This window comes from Podarcis erhardii (genome assembly GCF_964252035.2).
Source record: "Podarcis erhardii genome assembly, chromosome: 10".
Classification (NCBI taxonomy): domain Eukaryota; kingdom Metazoa; phylum Chordata; class Lepidosauria; order Squamata; family Lacertidae; genus Podarcis; species Podarcis erhardii.
Window position 1 is genome coordinate 24,400,654 of NC_138500.1, and position 18,129 is coordinate 24,418,782.

The window sequence follows — 18,129 nt, forward strand, 5'->3', positions numbered from 1 at the left end:
AAATTTCAGTTACTTTGACACTACTGATAGAGACCACAAACTTTCATTAATTAAGATTAAAAAATTACTAGAAGGATAAAAAAGGATTGTTCTTAGGAAATAAGCTGTCAAGGAAATAAAAAACTATCTGACTTTTAGAAGACATCTGAAGGCAGCTCTCTTTAGGGAAATTTTTAATGTTTGATGTTTTGTCGCTTTATTGTTATTATTATTATTATTATTATTATTATTATTCTGTTGGGAATGTCTGGGAAAACCCAGCCAGATGGGTGGGGAATAAATAATAAATTATTATTGTTTTTATAATAAAATAAAGGTATGAAAATCCTCCAAGCCATTTGTCTGTTTGTGTCCCATTGTTGAGACTCAACTTGATCTAAATGTCAAAGAAATTTACTGGCGAATTATAACCTGAAGTTACCTTTCCTTCAATTTCAGTTGGATTGTGAATAGGAACCTTGTCAGCCAAAAAGCCCCATTTACCATTACTACTTCCTTAAACGCTTAAGCAAAGTACAAAGTCCTGATGCAGCTAACAACCACCATGGATACTGAAATTTCAGGGTATTGTTTATAGTACAACTGAGTAATAATGTTTGAACAATGCTCATATTGAAGACAGGTTGAAAGAGATAAAACATATGAAGCGGAACCTTCATATGTTACTTTAATGAGTTAGACATGCAAACAAACAGGCAAAGAACATCAGGGAGTACATCGATCTAATCCAGGCATAGGCAACCTTTGGCTCTCCAGATGTTTGGGACTACAATTCCCATCATCCCTAGCTAACAGGACCAGTGGTCAGAGATGATGGGAATTGTAGACCCAAACATCTGGAGAGCCAGAGGTTGCCTATGCCTGATCTAATCTTCTGTCTAATCAATCTAATCTTTCTGCTTTTCCTTCTAATTTTATTCCTATATAAATCATAACTTTGTACTGAGTAATTATATGTGGTCCCTGACGGACTCCCCGATTTTTAATGCAGCTGCACAATTTTAAAGTACATTTTTAAGTGTGAGCCTGTGGATAGGGACCTGGAAAATAGGGACTCTTATCTTGGAGAGTCTTAAGTACACAAATATGTGGGATTTATGATCGTCCTGAAGTTGTGGGATTCCTTTTACCCTCTTCTAGCCTGGCCAGGGCTGATGGGAGTTGGAGTGGGCTATCTTAACATCTATGCAATGACTTTCACTACCAAGAATGAATATTTTTTGTAAACTCTGACAGATGCAATGCAATATTTTGTACCGTTGTGTAAAATGTTTTATTTGGTGGCCACTAGCTGTATTTTTACTCTTATGTCAATGCTTGCTGACAAATTTAATTTAAAAAGAAGATAACCATTCATTAGGCCAGGCGGAAGGGTGTTGAGAAATCATTGCTTTCTCCCATGATTGTGACTCATGATTTAGAGGCCCTCTCATGTGTTAGCTAAATGGGAGTTCTCTCCCTCACCCTCTTTTCGTAAAAGAGAGCCAAAAAGAAGAAGCTAACTGAAGAATAGAAACGAAAGTGAAAGGCCCGCTTGCTTCCCTGGTGAAAGGATGCAGGGTGTTTTTTTTCTCAGGCTCATCCCCGGGTGATGAACTCGAGAGGGAGGAAAGCGCGTGCTTTTTAAAAAAAAACAGAATTGAATTGCACAATATCCCAGAAACATCTCAGCAACGGCGGGGGGGGGGGGAATTCCTCCCTCCGGTTTGCTGAGGTTGCCGAGAGGCGAGCTCCGAAAAGTTCCGCTTTGTGGCTGCGCGAGGAAGCGTTTTCGCCGCGTTTCGTTGCGCAAAGATGCCCGCTCAGAACTTTGCGCGCCTCTGAACTTCAGCAATCGTCTCTCGCTGCCCGGGCAAACCGCGACCCGGACTTTTGCAAGGCGGGAAACCGAGTTCATCTGAATAGCTTCCCCAGTTGAAAAACCAAAACCCAAAAAACCTTTTGTGTGAGGAAGTTTTATGTATGGGGCTGGGAGGAGGATTCTGTGGGGGTTGGAGAATGGAACTGTGATGAATGCGAGCGGAATTCGCTTTTTCCTGGAAAAGGACAGCTTTGGGTTTGTGAGGGGAATTCGGCTCGCTTCGGTTTCTTAAAGGTTGGACTTGCGCTCTCTGAGGGGAGAGAGAGAGAGAGAGAGAGACTTCCTGCTCTGGGGGCGAGATAACTTTCTGCAGGTGTGTGGGAGGAAGCGAGAGAGACCTCGGTGGCCTCTCTTTTCTCTCTCTTTCCAAAAGGGCGTCGGACTGAGCTGCGAATAGAAGCAACTCGGAGGAGGCGGCTGCAGAAGAAAGCGAGGGACTGGTCGTGTCTGCGCGTGCCCTGGTTCTCTTCCACGAAGCTCGCGGAGTTTGCTCTGCTTAAAGCGCGAGGAGGGAGAAAAGGCGTGTGCGCGCGCGCGCGGCGCCTCTGGCCTCCCAATTAAAACTTTTGTGACTTCAGGCGCTTTGTGACTTCACTCGCCTGCCAGGCTGCTCTCCGCTTCCGCGAGCCGGCGAGGCCTCTCTTGCCTCCATGCCCGGCGGCGGGGAGAGGCAGCCGCTGATCCCTAGGGGGCGCAACTGGCGGTGGCAGCAGCAGCAGCAGCAGCAGCAGCACAGGATGCCCTGCTGCACGCAAGGAGCGGCCTTCGTTCCGACGCTGCTGGTCGTCTGGTCTTCGGCCTCCTTCATCATCTCCTACGTGATCGCTGTCCTCGAAGGCCACGTGGAGCCGCTGTTCCCGTACATCAGGTGAGGGCCCCTGCTGGGGGGAGCAGGAGGAGGGCGCCCTCTGTGGGAGAACCAGGGGACAAGAGTGACACCCCCGTGTTAAAGGTACACACGTGCAGCGGGAAGCCAGTGCATAGGCATGCCAGATCAAGTGGGGTAGGTTTTCTTGACCCCTAGCGGGTAATTATGTCTGAATGCTGCCTGTATGGAGAGTCGAGGCAACTCCCTGCATATAGAAAGCTAGCTTGGCCTTTAAAAGAATGCGGGTGCTTCTCCCTGACATTCTTGCTTTCTGTAAGCAGGGAGTTTTAGTTCATGCAGGGAGTGTTTTGACATGCAACTTTCCACATCCGCCTTTAACTGGCCCAGGCTATTGGGGACGACAACAACAACGAATGGCTTCCAGTTACAAGAGCAGAGATTCCGACTAAACATTAGGAGGAATTTTTGATGGTAAGAGCTGTCAGAGAGTGGAATGGACCTCCTCAACTTAAGTGGAGATTTCTAAGCAGAGATTGGATGGTCATCTGTCATGGATGCTCTAGTTGAGATTCCTGGGTTGCAGGGGGTCAGACTAGATGACCCTTGAGGTCCCAACTCTACAATTCTATGATTCTATTTCAGTTTGCTGGATCTATAAACTGGCCCAGAGGGAAAGGGAGTCTGGTAGTAATGTTCTGAGATGATTGGAGTGGACTGTACCACTTCATAGAAGAGGGATCATACTGGCAAGTAGACAAGCGGTGTGGTATGGGGAAATGGCTTCGTTAAAGTATTTGTACTTCATGTGCTAATTCTTGACTTGGAGGTTTTAGTTTGATCTTTAAACATAGTGAAGCATTCAAAAGTGTTGTCTCCTTACGACAGTCTCAATGTTTTGGGACTACAACTCCCATCATCCCTGACCACTGGTCCTGTTAGCTAGGGATGATGGGAGTTGTAGTCACAAAACATCTGGAAGGCTGTGTTTGCCTATGCCTGTTGCATCCCACATTCTGCTGCATGTGTAGGCCTGGCCTGTGAGTTCCAAAGTTTAAGGATGTGGTTTAAAGCACTCACCAATTTGATTAAGGGAGCTTACTGGTATGTAAGCTGCACTAATTCCCATGGGATTTATAGTCTCCAGAAAGTGGGTTTAGGATCGCAACTTTAATGGAATGCTGATTGTCATATAACAATCCCACGGACGAAACCGAATGAATGCTCAAGACTTAACTTAAACCTTGTGCAAGCAAATCAGGCTGAACACTCAATAAACAGGTTGTCTCGAGGAGCCCATAACTAACAGCAAGTTGTGACAGGACAGTAACAGTTTACTCAAGCACTAAGACCTACTGAGTAAATGTGCATATTGTTGTAGCTCATGTGTTTAACTGATCCTATGTGTCTTTCCTCAGAAATAAATCCCACTGATTTTAGTGGGGCTTGCTCCCAAGTAAGGGTGCACGAGACTTCAACTTTTATTACCCAATCCTTAACCCTGTTTGTTTCTATAAGAATAGCATCAGGTAAAGTATACTTAGGATAGTGTATTGCAGCTTGAGGTTGATGTATCGGTGTAATCCTAACAATATTTACTCAGAAGTAGTAGGACTTACTTCTAGGTAAGTGGGTCAGGATTGCAACCCAAGTCCCACTGAATATGTTGGGACTTATGGTGGGGAAAACAGCACTTGACTTTGTGAAATTATCCCATCCGTGTAGGGTTCTGCGCATGGCAGCTACAAGATTTGCAGAAACACAAAATCAAAGCTTTCCCAGTCTTTTCTCTGTTACCAGCCCAGCAAGCACTTGACTTTCTTCCTGGCTTGCAGCTATGAAAGCCACAGACCTTTTGTCAAGGAAAATAGCAACCTTGCTTATTGTTAGATGACCCTCGGAGGGGGGGGGGTCCTCTTCCAACACTACAATTCTATGATTCTAAGAGGGTGTATTCAAACAACTTAAGCTTAAGGGAAATGTTTTGTATTCCTATGGCACAGCGGTTGCCATTCTGCTGCTAAGGAAACTGACCCTGCTGTAAAGTTGGTCTCCAGTGGAAGAAAGAAACTTGGATAGTTTCCCTGGGCATCACTGGTGACTGTACTACTTAACAGCATCTAGTGAGATGACACACACAGAGAGAGAGAGAGTTGGACATGGAATCATATGCAGATACGGGATTTCCTCTGTGCAATTTATATTTAGTAGAAAGTTTTTGGTTTCTGTGGTATGGCCCCTTGGCAACATGACTAATTCCAGGACGCATATTTTAAAATGTAAGGTTATTGCCTATTTTTTTCCTATAATTTTTCAATAAAATTCCACACACTTTCTTTTTTTCTCATGACCGTGCTGGTTCTGAAAACCCAGGAGTATCTTTCGTGGCCCGGCCCTAGTTAGTTGTCTTTAGGGCTGATAATAATGCTGAACCAATCAGTATGTAAGCACATGAAAGCGCAATATATATATATATATATATATATATATATATATATACACACACACACACACACACACACACAGTATATATATATATCCTTACTTGTTCTGCTCTGTCTCTCATGCTAGGCCTGAGAGAGTAGAATACACATGCATTGAGTTGATCTTAAAACTTTAAAAGATGAGGGTAGAATGGAAAGTGCAGCTTCTGGGTGCTGCATGAACTGAATGATCAATGTGTTGGCTCATCATGACCCTACAATCTGAGACAAATAAATGAACAAAAGCAAAGCTGGCCATAACTTTTCTTTGTAGTGCTTTACCTTTGTTTAACCTTAATTTCAAGCCTTAAAAAAACAACAAAAAAACCTGCCTCAAAGTTAAGCTTTTTGGAACAGCTATTTTTGTTTGGTTGTTTTTCCCCTTAACGCAGTGGAAACTGACTTCTGGCCAGAACTTTTGTTATATTGCTTTTTAGATATCTGTAAAAAGGAGGGAAAGCCATTTTATAGCTAATGTGTGCTTATTGAAGCACTGTAACAGAAAGATTAAAAGTTATGGAAATCCATTTTACTGGAAATCCACAATTATCTGCGCTTTTTTTAATTGGCGGAAGGCGTTAGGCTGTATTCTCAAGTCCCTTCTAATTCCTGGATCCAGCAGGCGTTAAAATCTAATGGAGGATTACAAACCCCTGGATAAACCCCTGGAGCCTCACACTGCTTGCAGATTGAGGTGGCATGCAACAACTGCAAACCATCACAAAGTTGTAACAAGTATGACTCAAGAACTCATCCCAACAGAAATGGATAAGATATGCAAGTGTTTTCTTGTCTGTACAGAAAACCATATAAATGTGGGTTTATGGCAGAGGTTTTCAACCTTTTTGAGTCCACAGCTCCCTTGACCAACTACATTCTTTCTGCAGTACCCCTGTGGGGCACAGGAGCCCAGTTATGTCACCCCTTGCCTGCAGAGCTGGCAACCTCCTCTCCTCTCCCCTCAAACAGGAGTCCTCCCCTGGTCTCTGAGCTGAGAGGTGCCTCCTCACACTGCCCCATAGGGTCCTGGGAAGCACCCCTTCCTGGCCCTAGAAGCACCATTCGCCTGGGGAACTTGTAGCCAGGGCTGCTGCAGAGAACAGCTGTGCAAGCCTTTGAGGGACAGAGACACGAGAGGGCATCTGAGGAGGGAGAGAAGGAAAGAGGGACAGAGGCCAGTGTTGCCCAAGGCACACCTGACCATCATTCAAGCCACCCCAGGCTGCCACAGCACACTGGTTGAAAACCACGGGCCTAAAATAATAGAACCAGAGTGTCTTATTACTGGTTACCTGGACGCAGTTTTCTAAGTTAAATGTTTATGTTTCTTCTTCCTCACTGTTTTGTCATTTAGGCACAATTCACAGCATAGTTAAAATGTAGACACATTATAGATGTTATTTCATGACAATCTTTGAAACTCTGTAATTCATGCATAAACCCAATTTTTAAAGGTTTAAATAAAAATGAATGGCATTCAATGCAATTTTAATTACTTGTGATGCTCTTAAACCATTAAGTGTTCCAAGAAGAAATTCAAATTGCACATTGGTCACGTGCAAATTCCATTCTCATCTTACCTAATGCTCTTCAAAGACTTTGAAGTGATCGCAGTTCAGTTTACTATTTAGGTAGTATAGGCCAGTCTCTAATTCAAGAAGTACTTCAGATTTGTCCCAAGTGAGTCACTTGGGACATGAGTTTTCTGCTGTCTACCAAGTTACTTAGAGCTTATTTATAATTAATTTGTGACGCTTAACACTTTTTTAAAAATCCTGCAGATTAAAATAAAAGTAAGGGTGTTTCTAAAAGATGAATAAATAAAGTACTGTATGGGGAACCCAGCTGATGGTTGGCACCGAAAGGGAGTTTGTATCTGCAAAGTTTACTTTCAGTTTCAAAGAATCCCATGCTTAGCACTGCATACAAACCAGGAATCCTAGTTTTAGTGAGTTAAACAAACCAACTTTGTTTGAAGATGGCTTGCTTAGCAATCAATCAGATAAAGTAAACTGCAGAATGCTATAGAAAGATTGTGCAGTAAGACCAGCACACACATTCAGGCTGATTCCTATTTGCATATCTCTTGCTAAATTTAAAATCACACATTCATAGGGATGCAGCATGCTTGTTTTCCAGGTTCAGATATTTGCTTCAAGGACTATGGACCAAATATGGAATTTCCAGCAATGAATCAGGAAATGTAAATGAAGTCCCAGCAGCACGACTGGGAGTTCAGGCACTGTCAGTTTGGACACCACCACCAATTATGTGTTTGGAGGAGTGAAAGACTGTTCATTCCTCTCTCACACACTTACACCATTCACAGTTGATAAGTGTCTCAGCACTGATGGAATTATCAATTTGTTGGGCTGTTAGCTATGCTGATTGTTAAGTTGTGGGTGAACATCTTCAGTACCTAACACTGATGATAATAGTATATCAGCAGCCCACTCATTTGAATGGCTATATTCCTATCTCAGGATTATAACCTGATAAAATTGATTGGTTTTGGGGGTTTTTTTAAAAAAAGGATCTACATTGGCAAGAACAGATTTTGAAACCAGGGGAAAATGAATAGTATCCCTGCCTGCAGAAATTCAAATAAAAAGGGACTTGCTTATTAATACAAATGCACCTCAGAGATACTGGGAGTATTCTACTTTAATAATGTGCACCAGAGCAGCTTTTCATGGAACAAAATTGAAAATGCTTCCAAAATATATGTATATAGAATCAGGCTGCAAGTTTGCAAACCTGAGCATACAGATCTGGTGGTAAATCTGAAACTAAAGTCAATGGAACTTTCTTCTAAATAAATGTGGTTATGTTCAAGGTGTTACTCACTTACTTATTTTTAGACATGTTTCATTGACTTCAGTGTAATGTTGGTTAATGTTTCTCTGACTTGATTAGCAAAGCTGTTTTTCTTTTTTCTTCTTCTAAAGGAGTATGGATATTACATGGTATTTAATAAACCTTCCCAGTAAAAATGCAGCAAAAGTGACTGTCATTATTATTTCAGTTAGATTTAAATGTGTTCCTTGTATATTACAACTGCATGTTTTGATTTGTTTTGTTTTAGTGATACAGGCGCAAAACCTCCAGAAAGTGGTATTTTTGGATTTATGATTAACATTTCAGCATTCCTAGGTATGTATGTGTCTGTTATTACATTTTTAATTTAAAATTTCTAGTCTGTCTCATCCTAAGACTTGACTGGGTAAAAATGATTACTGGTAAAATGGGCACATATTTTCAGATAGGAAAAACCACAAAAATGCAGCATATTCTCTTTGCTCTGGATTTATGTGGCATTGGCTGCTAGAAGTCAGCCCAAACCCAGTAGTCTTAAAGTGAATTTTATCATCAATGTTAGCTTTATAAATTTTAATCCAGGGTAGTTTCTGAATTCTGGCATTCAGAGACACTATGAAGGGAAGTAGGCTTTCTGTGACAAATTTCCAAGAAATGCCTATGTTGGAGAGGGGATGGAGAAAGGTTAAGACCAAGCACTTATCCCTTTCTGAAGTACCGTTTTGCAAAAGTCAGCGTTTAGAACTGTGAATTTCATGGATCCTGCACGAGTCAGACTTTGGTCATTTGAGTTCTAGTAATTTGTTTAGGTTTTTAAAGTAGCTGTATTGTTTCATCCTGCATTGTGATTTGTTTTGATCTTTTTGTTAGTCACCATGGTTTTCTTTGGAAATAATGGAATATACATCTTTTAATAAATTGGTATCTTACATTTTCCCACAGGTTGGGTTAGCAACTGTTTTTGCACATGGAAGAAATTAAAGGGGTGCATCCCTGGGGCCGAGGAGCAAGCTTAGCTGCTAGCCCAGGTTGTCCCAATCATTTGATCATCAAATCTGCATAACTTCTGCCCTTCATCTGTGTTCCCCGTTCAAGGTTCTGCTCTTGGTCGTTCCAGAATGGGACAGAGTGTTGGGAGCTGAAATGAAAAGCATTATTTGAGGCCTCCATCTTTTGCTCACTGTGTTGCGCAGAAGAGCTTTACAGCATATAAATTATCTGAATAGGATGGAAAATCTTTCTTCCCTCGTGTTGTTGGGATCAGATCAAAGTGGGTTGAATGGTTTTCTTTTAGTCCCAATTTCTTAATAACTTACATTTTTGTCTTTTTTCCAAAAAAAGGTGCAGTTACAATGTATGCAAGATACCTAATTGTCAAGGAGCAAAATGAAGTGACACGTTTCATTTCCCCCTGTTTCAATTTACTATCACTGTTTGTTGGATGGATAGGTTGTGTTGGAATGGGCATTGTTGCAAGCTTTCAGGTAGGCCCAAATAAAATTTATCTTTCTGTCTGTCTTTCCTCAATTGATATTTTGCTTCCCCTTCATCTGGCCTACAAGTAGTTAAGAATACCATATATATATCCCATTCTAAAACTAGTCCTTAAAAAAACAAAACCTCTGGGCAAATCATCAACCAAGAATTGGAACTGATACTGCAAGGAGCAATGCAATGACTCTCTCATCCAGAGGTCAAAGTCCTCCTAAAGACTGTTTTTTGGTTTAATGAATGACAGGCACGTGGAGGCCAGAGAGGTTAGGCTGGCCTCAACTAGAGTCAGGGCTTTCTCAGCCGTGGCTCCAATCTGGTGTAACAAGAGACTAGGGCCGCGGCTCCAATCTGTCACAAGAGAGTAGGGCCCTGTGGGACCTGACATCTTTCCTCAGGGCCTGCAAGACAGAGCTGTTCCACCAGGCCTTTGGTCAGGGCGCAGCCTGACCCCCTCCTCTGGCAATCTGCACAGAATTTTGCTTAATGGTTGCCATCAATTTGATTTTAATTAATTTTTATAATGAAATGTTTTTAGAACGTTGGATTATTTTGATTGTTGTTAGCCGCCCTGAGCCCAGCTTCGGCTGGGGAGGGCGGGATATAAATAAAATTTATTATTATTATTTATTATTGAAGGAGTGCAGGGCAGATAATTCCAGGTGTCTGTCACTATTACAGATAGTCAACAACCACAAAAAATGTGGTTCTCCCAACAATGTTCCTTTGGAAGATCAAATGATGGTATGGAAATAAATGAGAGAAGGCATTTTAGAAACAATTTATTATATACCTGGCAGCCAGTTAACACACATGTTGATGGCTTGAGCCCTCCTCCAGCCCATTGCTGTGTCCAGATACCTGTTCAGAGTAGCTAGCTGCTAAACAAAGACAAAATTCCACTGCTTGATTGTTTTGTTTAAATCTGTGGGTTGTGTTGCTAGTTTCATGCTTTCCCATGGTTATTAATGCACTGCTGTGCGGAATTAGCAAGTGGACAAGTCAAATTGTCCTTAACCCTTCACATTGTGACATTTCCTTTTATATATTTAGAAGCTGTGCCCCTTAGGTTTTGCAAGAATTTGTAGCATAAGATATGAGAAGAGTGAATGAGGTAATTAACTTCATCTGCAGATGCCAAAGTCAAGCAAGGTTAAGCAGGTTGTTCAAGGCCAACTAGCAAATAACAAGAACCAAAATCTCACCCTTCGATTCTGAAGCCAGGATCTTGATCACAGAACTGTGGATATTCTGCAGAAAATAATTATTGGTTGCACAAAATGAGCATGACAGAAAGCAAGGTCACATTGCTTTTCTATGTCGTGGTTCTCCCCTGTCCTTTAATTGATCGGTTGAAAAATAAGAAGTGCAAGTATAACAAAAAGGAAGAGAACAAAGAATAACATGTGTAAACCATAAGGCATCACAGCTCTTCTGTGCAGTTTTGACTGTCCTGGAACCATATGGAAAATTCTGAGAACAGGGATGCACAATGCATCAAAGTTTCATGGTTTCTTTTCAGTCTCATCTGCGGAAATATTGACAAATCCAGTCTGTCTTCTTGTGTTTACCCTCTGCGTATTTGCTGCAGTATCAGTCTCCTTTTGTGTTCATTAGCGAAATTGAAATAGTAGATAATGCTTTTCCAATTGTCTTTTCAGGAGCTAGCAGTTCCTGCTGTCCACGATGGAGGTGCTCTTTTAGCTTTTGTGTCTGGTGCTCTGTACATTGTGCTTCAGACTGTAATCTCTTACAAGTCGCATCCACAATGGAGCAGTTCGTGTGCGTGTCACACAAGGCTGTTCTTCTGTGTAATGACTTGGGTAGCTATCATTCCCAGTATCCTTTTCAGTATGTCACTCTGCCTGTTTAAAGCATGAATAATCTGCCTTAACAACAAGAACCCATTCCTATTGCATTCAGTTATTTGAAATGCCTTAGCTGAAAGTAACATGTTCATTCTGCTGTTCTCTAGATTTTTATTATTGAGGCTTAGCAGACTACTAAGAATGGGACGATTTGACGATTACAGCCATAAAATTTAAGTAACGTTGAGAGTTGGAGTTAGGGTCTTGTTTATGTGATCATTGGTTCTGAGGTATTGGCCCTTTGAATTTATTTCCTTCTCATGATTCGGTTATATAACCTAAGGGTTTGTGCAAGCTTGGTTGCACTCAAAAGCGTGGTTGACGATAAAACCAAGGAAAAGAATCCCTGGATGATCAAGGGCTGTTTGCTCGTGTTGGTTATTATTCAGGGATGGATGAAATTATGCAGTCACAGCAAGTAGAGATCAGAGGTACCAACCATGAGAGTAAAATAACAAGACTACTGAGAATCACCAAGGTCATCAGGCCATAGATTGCAAGCGGTTTTGCCTTTGCCCTGCTGCTTTCCCTTGGAAACCCCGCTCTTTAGCAATAAAACAGAACCAGTAGCAATCTGTGGGAAACCCAGCTGACGTTTGCTCCGATTCAGCAGTAAAGAGCAAGTTTTCCCCAGGGAAGAGGAAGTGTGGATTATTCCAAAACAGCTCTGAGGACAGAATTGCATGTGTGGCTACTCTGAGATTTGATGGTAATAAAAGTTCCTGAAGTGACTGTGATTTGCCAACCTACAGTTCATATCATTTTGGAGAACTTGTAAACATTTTTTTTAAAATTAATCAATCAATCAAAGGTCCTATCATTGAAATAAAAAGTCTGTGACTGGGCGGGGGGGGGGCACATTTAGGCATTTAAAATATAAACCGGATACTAACTTCATCTGTTTTCCTTTTTGGTGAACTTTCTTACACGACCGTGCACCAAACATTCGTGGCTGTATAAATTCTAAAATGAGATGTGTGTCATACTTCTTGCAATTGTCTGTGGAAGTTTGTGTATGTTTGTGTGCTGGTTCCCACTGACTGTTCCATTCCTCTTTGTGAATAATTACGTATTGCTGCATTACAAGCCAAAAATAGCATTACATCAGTTGTTTCCCTTTAACACCCTCTCCTCCAGTGATTGCGTGTGCTTCACTAGTTTCCATAACAAAGATTGAGTGGAATCCAGGTGAAAAGGTAAATTCGTACTAAGTAAAAATATATAATCGTTTTTCCATTTTGTTTGGTTGTTCAATACTTTCAAATTAAAATAGGCAAAAGTAGACAATAAAGGGCTTAACTTTGGTAAGTTGGAAGCTGCACAGACTAAGCTAAGTTATACAAGGCTAAGAACTATTTTGCATTTACATAGATAGCCATAGTTAAATTGAGAACAAGATGAGCTTTCTTTCTAAGTTAGCACTGAGAATGCATAGGTGTGCCAACATCAGGATACAGAGGGGGAGACACATATCCCCCCCCAAAAAAAAGGGCATTGCAGGGCATACACTGTTACTTACCTCTGCCTCATTTTATTCACTCATCCCACTGGGTGGCAAGAGCTGTCAGAATCTCTTTTTGGATCATCAAGTGCAGCAAGCAAAAAGCAGGCTTTTCGCCTTTGTGTTTGGGGAAGCAGTAATGCCCCTCTCCTTGCTGCAAATAGGCTCCTTACACTTGGGGTCAGAATGATCGAAGCAAATAATAATAATAATAAATTATTTATACCCTGGCCATCTGGCTGGGTTTCCCCAGCCACTCTGGGTGGCTCCCAACAAAATATTGAAACAGAATAAAACATCAAACATTTAAAACTTCCCCAAACAGGGCTGCCTACAGATGTCTTCCAAAAGTCAGATAGTTGCTTATTTCCTTGACATCTGGTGGGAGAGCATTCCACATGGCGTCACCACTGAGAAGGCCCTCTGCCTGGTTCCCTTTAACCTCACTTCTCACAGTTAGGGAACCACCCGAAGGCCCTTGGAGCTGGACCTCAGTGTCTGGGCTGAACGATGGGGGTGGAGACGCTCCACCTTCCTGGTACAACATAGTGTTCATTTAAGGCTTAATGTTTCCTATAGCTGCTGCAGCCCTATTTCAGTTTGGGAATGAAATGGTTCAGTGACAACATCTGTGTAGGAATCAGGGGGGTGAGAAGCTACACATTCGGGTTTTGGAAGCTGTGCACGGGGTTTGAAGTGGTATAAATGAAGGCGTTTGCATAATCAGCCCTATCCTACCTTTAGGCGGATACGTACTAAATTTAGGAGATGTGCACTAAATTCAGACGCCTTCAGCTGCAAATGTGTCTCTTGCTTCGGTCTCTACAGCCACAGTAGGCACTACAACCTTCCAACAGCTTGACCTCACCCCCAAAGCTTCAATCCTCCACTGTCTCCCAAGGCAGACAGATGCCAGCATCATTTATTTAATTGTGATGGTGCTTGCCTACAAATTTCTGCTTATGCACCCATATATATGCACTTGCCTGCTGAGGATAACACTTATTTGCTGCATTTATAGGCAGCCTTTTTGCTGAGGCACCCAGAGGGGAGGTTTACAATTTTAAAATACCAAAAGAAAAAAATAAAAGAAAATTGGTTGCAGTGTGGGGAGCAGTCTTGACTAGAGTGGACCTGATGATTCATTTGTCTGCCTCCCTCACTGTCTTCATGCATCTAAAGAAACAGGCTTTAGTCCATTAAAACTTCTGCCTTAATACATTTGTTAGTCTTTAAGGAGCAACAAGGCACTCTGTTTTTGCTGCAGCAACAGACTAACCTCACTGGAAATTCCGAATTTCTGCAAGTATTTTTGTGGGTATGATATACCACAAGAGGGAGCACGTGCCTTATGAATCTCATAAAATAAAAATAAAATAAAGGGGGTTGGAGGAGAATGTACCTTGCTACACAATCTTGCTACAGAGTGTAAATGGGTGAAAATAATCCCTAATGATTTTTTGTAACAATATGTTTGTATCCTGAGGCATGAGAGGCTTTATTTATTTGAATATTTGTAAACAGCCAGGTCAAAAATATATCAAGGCGGAATGCAGTAAAATGATTAAAAAGATCATAAAACTTCAAAATGGCAAAATACTGAACAAGTGACAATAGGCTATCTTGAAAATCTAGATTATTATTATTTTTAAACAGCTTTTCTTACAAAAAAAGTCTTAAAAGCAATACCCATCAAAGAAAGAGAGAGAAAACTGTAATAAAATTATTCAAAATTTTGGAAGGATTAACAAGGAAATGTGAACCTCAGTGTCTCCAATGTAATTGTTCTAAGGAGTTTAACATTTTTTAAAAAAAAAATAAACACGAAATGTATGTCTCCAAAATAAAAATAGGCATCTCCTTTGTGTTCCTGGTGTATACATTAATTGGTATCTGCCTGTCTGACTTGCCTTCTGTTTGCCATGTTTAGTGTTTAGAATTACTTTTTATTTCTCCTTTCCATTAGGATTACGTGTTTCATTTTGTGAGTGCAATCTGCGAATGGGTAGTAGCCTTCAGTTTTGTTTTCTTCTTCTTAACTTTCATCGGAGATTTTCAGGTGGGTATGGCAGAACAAAAGGTTTCATGTTCAGAGCAAAAGGGCTTCAGAGTCTGAGGGCCAAACTGTACATTGCCATAAGCATATTGCTTTAAACGTCATTTTTGTCCTTAAGAAAAAGCAGCCATAGGGAAACATGCTCCAGAATACACACTAAATCTGGATCAAGGGCGGGCCCATGCCAGTATGCTGCCTAAAATCCACCTGCTGCAGCTGCTCTTGATGTTGTTGTTGTTTGTAGATGCCCTTCAACAAAGGTTAGTAGCAATAAAATGCAAAATAGAACAGAGCAATAAATTCACGATAATGATCATCAGCAGAATACATTGTCGCAAAACAAACATCACAATAACCTTGTTAACCCTCCTATTTCGAACAGAGCAGCTGTGTTTTCAGTGAGAAAAAGATGTCAACAAGGGGGATGCGCATAGCTCTAGTGGAAGGGAATTCCACCATCTGAACCAAAAGGCCCTCTTATCATTTCTGCATGGCCCCTATTTGTCCCTGAAAGTGGTGGTTTCAGCATATGGTACCCTTAGGCACAAAGAGCGGCAGTGGGGATAATTTTGGCCATTAATTCTCAACTGGAAAAAAGTACTGCAGTTTCAGACACATTCGAGTTTCTGAAAAACCACTACCAGTACCCAGCCTTTAGTTGCCAATTCTGGCAGTAAAGGTAAAGGGACCCCTGGCCATTAGGTCCAGTCGTGACCGACTCTGGGGTTGCAGCGCTCATATCACTTTATTAGCTGAGGGAGCTGGTGTACAGCTTCCGGGTCATGTGGCCAGCATGACTAAGCTGCTTCTGGCAAACCAGAGCAGCACACGGAAACACTGTTTACCTTCCCGCTGGAGCGGTACCTATTTATCTACTTTACCTGGATTTAAATTATATTTAAGACTGGGGCCCCAGCTCTCTTCAAATACTAGATGAAACGAACCTTTTTCTACTAATGCCAAATATTTTGTCACTTTTCTGCCTGCATGCCTGTCTACCGCATAACACATGTGCAGCCAGTACTTTGTAGTGACTGGTTATTCTCATTTTCTTTTTGTTCCAGGGAGTTACAATACGGATATCAACAGAGCTACATGGAAACCTATGACCACTTTTTATAGTTTGAATCATAGAAGCTGGGGTCGAGGGCATTAAAGAAACTGTTGGGGAGACTCCAGAACGGTAAAATCTGGTGTGACGCAAACCTGGTGGATCAACGCTGCAAGTTTGCATAATCATAGTCAAGGGAGAGACTATTTTTACTTTTACTAATATCCCCATGTGCCTTGTTTCCCCTTTTAACCTGTGTTCTAAATCCTTTTTGTATTTTTAAATACTTCTTTCCAGTTTCATTTTTAAAAATGGGAATGTCTGAAAAACGTTAACTTCTGGGGAAAAAGGAGAGGAAGAGACGTCCCTCCTCGACAACTGTTGCCTTCTTTCTATTTGTTGGAAGTGACGATGGCCTCAAAGTAAAACTCAGGCTGCAGTCTGGTGAACTCGGTCCCATTGGTGAACTTGGTGGGGCTTTCTTTCAACTGACTGTGCTTAAGATTGTGTTTTAAAATGCCTAGTATTCATTGTGGATAGTAATGTCTGCTTTTATGTATTAGGAAATAAACTGGCCCTGATCTAAAGAGAGGTTGTTGTGGTTCAGGTCCTTTTTGAACATAAAGGGGCTTCAGCAAGGCTTGCTCAAGGCTTCTCGCTGCTTTGGATAACAGAATAAGATGTTCTGGCTACAGAAACTAACCAGGTTGGCAGTTGAATATTACTTCAGCACTAGCTGCCTCTATTGCACCTGAGGGCACAGGCAATTCTGTCCTTGCCTCACCACCACTGCCTGCCCCTCAACATCTGCCGTCTGAGGCATCTTCCTCATGTCCTCAGGCTAGCTGTGGCCTTCAGTTAGTCATGGCTAACTTGGCCTTTTGGGCTACATGTCCTATTGAAATCAAACAGGGGTGGCTACATTCTTTTTTGGGCCAAGGGCTACGTTGAGTGCTGGCCAGTTCTCCAGGAGTTGCATGCCGTTGAAAACAGGCAGTTGAATGTGCATGCATACTCTGTCCATTTCCCTACCTCCCCCCCTCCATGTGGCCCCGGGCCCCGGCAACCCACGCTACGCCACTGATCTATGCTATACACATTTACTTGGCAATAACATCCCATTGAACTCAGCAGGAGTTAGAAAAGCTAAAGTCTGTCTTTTCCATTAGTGATACTAAAAACACTTCCAGGAGATGTGTGCACATGCACCATAAGAGTAGCATTATAAATTCACTAAATGCACATATAGGCTTTTCTTTACTTGACAGGGGAATCTTTTTGTTGTTGCTTTTTTTAAAAAAACAACACACCAACATTTCTCTGTTCTTTTGGAAAAGGAATGACAAAATTAATATCTGTGGTGAAAATCAGATGTGAAAAAATGTGTAGGTGAACATAAATGCTGAACAAAATAAAAGGGACTGCTTGTACAAATCAGATTGCTAAGGTTTTTTGTATGTATATAATAATGTATATATAACATTAGGGGAGGTAGGGAAATGGACAGAGTATGCATGCACATAATGTATATGTAATACTTTCTTGACTGCACAGTAGATGGCACTAAAGGACCATATTGGTAGTGTGTATTGCCCCTAAATCCTTAAATAATAATTGATCTACTTCCCTGGGAAGAAATAAATGTGTGGGCAGCTTGAAGTCTGATCAGATAGTCAACATAAGACAAATTAATTGCTTTTTCCTATGCTTGTAGAAAAAAGCAGCTGCTAATCAGAATGTATTTATACTATTTTTCGTTATAGGCCACTTTTGGATCAAACCCCGAGGTGACTTCCAATATAATAATTAACAAAAAGGACCTATTGAACCAGCACAAAATTAATTCAGATGGCTTTCAAATAAAACTATTATCACATTGCTCTAAAATATCTCTCTAGTGTTGCAGGAAATATTTATTTAACAACAGACGTAGGTATCAGTTACCTGATAGTTGGTGTATGAGTGTATGGTGTATGAGTGACCAAGCTAGTCTGCCAAGTGTCTTGACAATAATTTTACTCTTCATTGTCAGGCATGGCTAGTGGGGTGTTCAGCTGACGGGTCACATAAATTGTGGCATAGTTACCTCAGCAAACATTAATATGGAACCACATTGACTAAGCAGCTCGTGGAGGGAAGTTTATGGAACTCTTTACAATCTCCTATGGATTTTAT

The 18,129-nt window shown here is 41.4% G+C and overlaps 1 protein-coding gene and 1 long non-coding RNA gene across 3 annotated transcripts; both read left to right on the forward strand.

Annotated features, from left to right (window-relative positions):
* Positions 1 to 1,619: 1,619 nt before the first annotated feature.
* On the forward strand, positions 1,620 to 16,545 carry DRAM1 (DNA damage regulated autophagy modulator 1). Of its 2 annotated transcripts, XM_081879253.1 has the most exons (7): positions 1,654 to 2,729; positions 8,256 to 8,323; positions 9,329 to 9,471; positions 11,140 to 11,317; positions 12,484 to 12,542; positions 14,814 to 14,906; positions 15,968 to 16,545. In XM_081879253.1, exons 1-7 carry the CDS (start codon positions 2,512 to 2,514, stop codon positions 16,010 to 16,012), a joined length of 804 nt encoding a protein of 267 aa, XP_081735379.1. In that variant the 5' UTR covers positions 1,654 to 2,511; the 3' UTR covers positions 16,013 to 16,545. The 2 variants fall into 2 exon arrangements, with proteins under 2 accessions (XP_081735378.1, XP_081735379.1); XM_081879252.1 differs by lacking the exon at positions 15,968 to 16,545 and having other exon boundaries at positions 1,620 to 2,729; positions 14,814 to 15,573.
* LOC309351523 lies at positions 11,325 to 12,197 on the forward strand. Its single transcript, XR_014160889.1, has 2 exons — positions 11,325 to 11,547; positions 11,630 to 12,197. It is a non-coding gene; the product is annotated as an uncharacterized lncRNA (long non-coding RNA).
* Positions 16,546 to 18,129: the final 1,584 nt, after the last annotated feature.